Raw genomic sequence first — 7,866 nt, 5'->3', positions numbered from 1 at the left:
CGGCAAGTGTTCTGCCAAATGCCATGGCTGATTTTTTGATGTTTTTTGTCCTTACTTTGAAGCAAACACGATGGATTCAAACAAAAAGTACCTCTATGAGAACTTCATGGATTCGTCCACGTCAGATGATGACGAATATGAGGATGAAATGGCGATGATGAACGCGGTTCTTTTGTAGAAGCGCAACTTATAGAGGAGCATGTTCTAAATTACAAGGGATCAATCAAGGGACATCAAGTATTGAACCGAATCGGGCACAGGGGCATTTGGTGCTCATGGATGACTACTTCAACGAATATGTGCTATACGAGTTCTTTTTCCGCCATCTCATTCAGGTTTGGCAAAGTGTGTTCGATCGCCTTTGCAATGGTGTCCGGGCGTATGACGACTAGTTCATCTTGAAGAAGGATGCCATTAGAACCATTGGTTTCTCTAGTTACTTGAAGGTAATGGTTGCCTTGAGTATTCTTGCCTGTGACATGGTCATAAATTTGTGGGACAGGTACCTCCGGATGTCTCAAAGCACATGCTCAAAGCTATGCTTAGATTTTCTATTGCAGTGGTCATGGTGTTTGGACCGGAGTACTAGTGGGAACCAACCGCCACAGACACTGAAAGGCTCCTAGAACTATCGGAAGCTAGAGCGTGGCCAAGTATGCTTGGATCCCTGGATTGCATGCGTTGAAAATGGAAAAACTACCTATATGCTCAACAAGGGCAATATCAGGGGCATTGTAAGATCCCACCATCATTCTTGAATTAGTTGCATCACAAGACCTCCGGGGTTGACACTCTTTCTTTGGCATGCCCATGCCACACAGTGACATCAACATTCTCTAGTGGTCTCCACTGTTTGTTAGGTTGACTGCGGGGCAAGCTCTTCCGTGTAACTATATCATCAATGGTCATGACTATAATATGGCTACTCTTTTTCTGATGGTAGCTATCCTTTGTGGGCAACCTTTGTCAAGACCAGCTCTGAGCTAACGGGTCAGAAAAGATCTCACTTTGCCCAAAGTTAAGAAGGAACTACAAAGGATGTGGAGAGGGCATTTGGAGTGCTCCAGGCCCCCTTTGTATTTGTGCGAGGACCTGCAGAAATTTGGGATCCATATAAGTTGTAGGAAGTGATGACAGCTTATGGTATCATGCATAACATGATTGTGAAGGATGAGGGTGACGTGGTTCGCCACAGACTGAAATTTGAGCACATGGGTAATCCTATCCAAACTTTCACCACAAAATGTGGTTACGTTATAGGATTGCTTCCAAATACATCAACATATTCAGCATCGTGGAGCTAATCAGCAGCTTTAGAATAATCTATTTGAGCATCTGTGGGCGCTTCAAGGGGACAACTAGAACATATGGCGTATCAAGTTGAATTCAAATCTGAACTATTGTATTTAAGAACTTCATGTTTGGATTGTAATATTTATATTTGAATTATTGTATGAGAATATTTGCATGCTAGTTATGGATGAATTGTGTTATTTCTATAATTATTTTGAGTGCTTCGGACATAGGAAAAAACACAGGGACAATCATTTGATGCGTAGGGTTGGATGATCGGCTCTTCTATCATATCAGCGTTCACGGACGTGTGTGCAGACGCTTGGTGTGTCCGATTTGATAATCCGCCTTGGAGTTGCCCTTACAACCTCTGGATTTCATACAGACACAGGTCACCACACAACACATATATTAACTGTCTATATACGGCAAACATAGTAGTAGTAACCATTCCCACGTTTGACCGATCTAACTTATGTTCACGCCGGGGCCCCTGCTTCATGGAATCCTGGCTACGTAGGTAGTACTGTACGTACGTCGGCCGAGGCGACACGTTCCTTGCAGGTAGCCCCCCTACTGGATGCGTGCCCGCATGGGATCATATGCAGTTGCACAGTGTGCTGCCAGAGACGTCCCCTGGAAGAACCAAATGCAGCTAGCGGAATAATGACCCGTGGGACTCCTCCACCTCTATCATTGCCCTCCGTGTTGAACTCTCGAAGAATTAAGCCATGTCCATGATGATCACCGCCTGTATTAATCTGCACCTTCCCGCTGTGATGTTTCTCAAGCAAATCAAATGATCATTCCTACGAAACTCCTTGGAGCCCGTCATCCCGGTGTCGATGATGATAATGATGGTGATGCGCGTTTACGCATCAGGGCCCGCATGTCAGTCGCAGTGGTCGCCGATCTTTTTACGGAATTGCAAAGCTGTTATGTGATGTGTGTTCAGAGCCTGTGTGACCCTGTACATTGATTGTTCGGAGGAAAACTATATCATTCGTCAAGTAGAATCTTTTGGACCGGCATCATGAACAAGTTTGTGACCCGAGGGTGGTTTGGAAAAGTCAAGCAAAGCATGGCCATTGCTCTCTCTGGCCAGTTTGTAGACAAAGGGATGGTAGGCCATGCCGCCAGCACCTATATATGTAGATCTAAAGATGTAATTTGGAATATGAGGCTTGTATCCTTCTCTCAAGACAACGGCTAGAGCTATAGCATATATATCATGAAGCGTGCATCTTCTGTTTGATGTTCAGCCCAGAACAATAATTAACACTAGCTAGCTAGTACGAATATATCATTATTCCTGTAGAAATTGTTCACTTTCCGAGTTTTAAAAGTACATTTTTTTGAATATTTTGACTATGTAATAATTTGGGATTTTTCAGATTTTTTTGGTTTTCTGTTTTACCTAAACGTGTATGAGTTTTTGGATTGAAAGATATTTTCATGCCTATGAACATAAATTAAACTCAGCCGATAGTTGAGTGTCTAAGAATCTTTAGGTCCCATGCTCCTTTTGATGCTATCTCGTCTTTCATTCTTCATGAGCAAACAGTCGATGGTTTAAACCTTTTCCTTAACTTCTTTTTGCACCCAGTGAAGATCATAATTGAGCTCTTGTCTTCTGACGTAGCTACAGTAGAGACTGCCGGATCGCTATCCTCTCTCTGCCTTACATACGCTGTTGTGGTTTCGCTCCGCATCTGATCTGTACGTAGTACGTATACATACATCTTACTGTAGCGGATAGGGTATACCCATTTTGGACTGTTTGATCAATCATATCTGCCAGCAGCGGTTTTACCTACCGTATCTTCTATTGGACATAAGAACTAGAACGAAGCAATTGGTAAAAGTAATACCCTGGATTACATGTATAAGACATTACAGTTTTTTATTTCCGTCAAAAAGAACTTTGTAGTTTTACGTTTTACAAAGAATTAACTTTGTAGTTTTACGTTTTACAAAGAATTACTAAAACAGTTTTGCTAAAGCACATCTAGATGTGCAATAAGTATTGCATATCTAAGTCCTATGTCATTGATCTTATGTTGAGATTCGTGTGGATATTTTCTTTTCTTTTTTCTTTTCCTCTTTATACTTGATTCACTCACTTAGATGTGCAATAATTAGAGCACATCTAGAGATGTGTATGAACATGCAAATTTATGACGATGAGTGGTAAATCCTAACATGAATACAGTCTAGTACCTATAATACGACTGTATAACTTAATATTTGAAGACAACATAATGAAAGATATACCCAACAATCCTCCGCAAGTAGGGTTTACATTTATTTCTGTTGGGACCCACACATCCAAATAATTGTAATTATGATTGAAAAATGATAACTAACTCCACACATACTTAACTAAATCCAGTTGGAAATAGCTGAGATGTACCACCTTTGTGCAATTAGTCGACATGCCCAAAATAAATAACAATGGTATAATGCCCCTCGAATAACAAACTATTAAAAGCACATTCCTTCAATATCAAAATACATGGTTTAAGATACTGATACAAATATTTGTGATACAACTTTGACATATTTATTTATTAACTGTAGTAAAAAAGAAGATCATGAGAAATCTAATGATGATAATTTTGATGCCTGGAAGCCCGAATAGTTCCAATATATGGTTTTAATAGAAATATAGCTGCAATAATGTACTTATAGACCCAAAAAATAATTAAAATAATGCATTTAAATAGCACTTCTTAAATATGGAATAATGTATTTTAAGGCCAGGCTAGGCCAGGCTTGGGTTGTTAGGATCGGCCTTTTAAAAGCTCAGCCAAACAATACCTAGGTCTATAACCATCTCACTGTTCAAATTAAATCATTTTCACTAACTAGTATTTAGATAAATATGTGGATTATGTGATACAAATTTGATATGTTTCAAGTTGTGTATCCAAATGTATATTCGTAGGCTACATGTGATTGCAACTACAAATTAAGTATTTACAAGGAAATGAAGATTGGAGTTCAAGTTAGAATGGTCAATCTCTTACTACATAAGAACATATTACAAACCAGTTTAAAATGCTTTGCAGAGGTGGTTACTTGATACATCTGTATGAAAAGGGAGATCAATTATATTTATTTTATCTAAGTTGGGTTCTCAATCGATTAGGAAATTTTACTATCCAAGTCGGTTCATTGGGAAAACGATGGGTCACAATTACATAATTATATGCATTTTTTTATCTGTTTCCGGAATTGCCTCTTTTATTTGTATTGTAAATAGTACCACACTTTAAACTTTTAGTAAGGCCACATATGGATTGTTCAATACTGAGAGAAAAAAAATCCATAGTGTATGAATATTGCTACCTCAAAGCCCTATCTCTTCTCTTAGAGGCAACCTCTATACACTGCACTACTTGACTCTAATGCAAAAATAGCTAGTGCCGCTTCCAACTTTAGAGGCTGCCTTCAACAACTAAACAAATCAAACTGGTCCCACTTGTCAGTGAGAGAAAGTCTAGGAGAGGTAGTTGGTTTGGATAATTGTGGTTCTAATTAGTTTTTTTTTTAAATTTCTGCTAGGTCTCCATTAGAGGCTGGTTGGAGTCTCAATACACCGTGAGCTTTTCCATTTGGGCAGAGGCAAACCATGTGAGACCTACCTTAGAGGCAGGGTTGCCTCTATACACTGGTGATGCTCTGAAGACCTACCGTGGGCTTTTCCATTTGGGCACCAATGTCGAGGTCATTTATTAAAGTATAAGTTGTTTCTAAAGATATATTTAGTGTTATTGTATTAGTTCAGCTAAACTTACATTATTAAAAAACCTTACTAAAAAGATTGTGTACAAATTTAATTCAATAGTAGAATGAAATACACACGTACCCTTAGATTTGTAGATGAACCAATCACACATCCTTGTTGTGTTAAATGTGCAAAATGATAAAACTTATGCTACGAACCAAAGTTCTTTTTATGTGGGAAAACAATATTATTTGAACCTATTCACTAATCATTTTACATGTGCTGTGAGATTCAGCATGTTCATAACTAAAACCCACACTTATAAGCAAGTAGCCAACCCCTACAAATAATGACCGAGTGTACACCACCCATAAAATAACAGCATATTAATCATTGGCGTGCCAAGGCGCCACACTGTTGACAAACTGCAGCCATGGAGAACGTTCATGCATACATTGCTCCACGGAAAAGGAACCCCACAACGAAGAACTGCTTACAACGCAAGGCGTTTTTGCTACATTGCCTGTAAAACACCAATGCATGAGCCGTTCATAGTGCCACGTCTCTGCGAATGAAGCCCATACATGTCACGGGTCACATGAGGAAACACGTCTCTCTCTCTCTCTCTCTCTCTCTCTCTCTCTCTCTCTCTCTCTCTCTCTCTCTCCCCCCTATAATAGCTATCACCCAGGTTCACTGCTCCCCTCGACGATCCTCCACTCTAGGAAGCAATCTAGCTAGCTATCAAGGCGCCTAGCCATGTCCAACCCGTACACCTTCCTCAGGCCTCATATAGATCGTCCTTTCTTCCCCTTCCACAGAAGCCTAGTCTCTCCATCCTCTCCCCCAAAACAAGCACTCCCTCTCCTAAGCCTTCTCCCTTCGAGCCATGATCACAGCAAGATCCTTGGTTGTGGGTATGCCGGTGATGATCATCATCATCAACTTAAGAAGGAAGATGAGGATGTGAACATCTCACTCCAAATTGGGCCGCCGAATCCGAACCCCGCGCCTAATCTTTTGAGTACTGTGAGTGATGGTGGTTGCGATGATGCAACAGGAACAACACAGGATCAGTGTGGTGGTGGCGATCACAGCAGGGCGGACGAGCAGGAGGAAGAGGAAGACGACGATGATGATGCCGCCGGTGATGGTCTTTGTTCGGAGTACTTTGCCGCTGGTAAGCTTACCAAGGGCAAGTATTGGATCCCTACCCCCGCTCAGATCCTCATTGGGCCCACTCACTTCGCCTGCCCGGTGTGCTGCAAGACCTTCAGCAGATACAACAACCTGCAGGTAAATTAGCTAGGCTTCATATATGCATCCATCTAAGTTTAATTTACAAGCTAGTAGAAGATATTGATCCGATTGATCGATGTGCTACATGGCAGCTGATGTCCAAGATCACCATTTTTTCTGTAGTTGCATGCATGCATGATCACCATAACAGACGGATCTGTAGCTAGGGGAATCTTGATCGGTGTATACACTGTAGCAGAAGATGGGGGGGCTTGTGAGACGAGGGCCATAGTGTAGAGACTGGGGCCTTTTGTGCGTTTCAGCTAGGCAGGCTGGTTAATTCGTACTTCCTTTTGTTGTTAGTTCCCACATTTGGGCCACTACAGATGTAGGGCTTCCTCCCATCATTCTATCCTGGCTTTTGTCGTGCCTGGTTCGTATTTTTGTCACCTCGTGCATGTCCAGGCTCAGAGAGAGGGAGAGAGGTACCATGAAAATTCTCTCTCCTTTCTGCCTTGCACAGTTGCACTGTGGATGCATCCATATGTGTACACGGATTTATAGCTGCTTCCCCAGGAAAGGCACCATGTCTGTCTGCTGACAGCATTACCAATAGATCCATGCATCTACTGTTGTCTAATTAATTTGACATATTTTGAGTGACATTGCTGAATATCATGATTATGCAGTTAACTTTGAGGATATGATGCATGCAGATGCACATGTGGGGACACGGTTCGCAGTACCGCCGCGGGCCTGACTCCCTCCGCGGCACGCAGCCGGCGGCGATGCTCCGGCTGCCGTGCTTCTGCTGCGCGCCGGGGTGCCGGAGCCACGTGGACCACCCGCGGGCGCGGCCGCTCAAGGACTTCCGGACGCTGCAGACGCACTACAAGCGCAGGCACTGTGCCAAGCCATTCCTCTGCCGCAAGTGCGGCAAGGCGCTCGCCGTGCGCGGCGACTGGCGAACGCACGAGAAGAACTGCGGCCGCCGGTGGCACTGCACCTGCGGCTCTGACTTCAAGCACAAGCGCTCGCTCAAGGATCACATTCGGGCCTTCGGGCAGGACCACGTCGAGCGGCCGCCCGCCGCCAAAATGTGACCGTCGAGAGCCACGGACGATAAATATGCATGGCCAAACGGCCTGCCAGTGATTATACGATTGCTTGTGCAATATTAGGGGACCGATTGATTTGGGTATCCATGGTATTCTCCTTCGCATAATAAGCATTACTATGTTACTAGCTGCTAGCTGAACTCAGTTTGATTATTACACTTTTTTTTTAACTATTTTGTTCTTATTCAAGTGCTATGTGCGTATTTTAGCGTGTTAATCGTAGACTTGTAAGTTATGGCAACTTAATTTGTTCAGTAATATTCTTATTTTGTATTTGTTTCATGGTTAATTGTCACGATTCATTTCCTAGTTATTTTGAGCAAATACTCTCACATATACCACTCTTTGTTTTAATTATTTTCATAAGGTCAGTTTGAGAGCACTCGCCCTTTAAATCTCTTTCATTAAACTAAATCGCTGTATGTAAGCAGAATAATAAAATACTTCATCCGTCCCAAAATAAGTGTCTTAATTTTAATGTAACTT

At 42.1% G+C, this 7,866-nt stretch overlaps 1 protein-coding gene across 1 annotated transcript; it reads left to right on the top strand.

Moving 5' to 3' along the window:
- Positions 1 to 5,695: 5,695 nt before the first annotated feature.
- LOC125555992 (zinc finger protein WIP5) lies at positions 5,696 to 7,613 on the top strand. The gene is made up of 2 exons (XM_048718795.2): positions 5,696 to 6,319; positions 6,979 to 7,613. Exons 1-2 carry the CDS (start codon positions 5,783 to 5,785, stop codon positions 7,363 to 7,365), a joined length of 924 nt encoding a protein of 307 aa, XP_048574752.2. The 5' UTR covers positions 5,696 to 5,782; the 3' UTR covers positions 7,366 to 7,613.
- The last annotated feature ends 253 nt before the right edge of the window (positions 7,614 to 7,866 follow it).

Source organism: Triticum urartu, chromosome 5A, assembly GCF_056163025.1.
Source record: "Triticum urartu cultivar PI428250 chromosome 5A, HENAU_Tu73, whole genome shotgun sequence".
NCBI lineage: Eukaryota > Viridiplantae > Streptophyta > Magnoliopsida > Poales > Poaceae > Triticum > Triticum urartu.
The sequence above is the reverse complement of the archived record's forward strand: the minus strand, read 5'-3'. Positions and strand labels throughout refer to the sequence as shown.

What these genes read in the sequence shown, in the direction of transcription:
- LOC125555992 (XM_048718795.2), top strand. Translation starts at nt 5,783, where the DNA reads ATGTCCAACCCGTACACCTTCCTCAGGCCTCATATAGATCGTCCTTTC. An exon ending in GCAGATACAACAACCTGCAG is followed by an intron (nt 6,320 to 6,978) that starts GTAAATTAGCTA and finishes TGATGCATGCAG; the next exon opens with ATGCACATGTGGGGACACGG.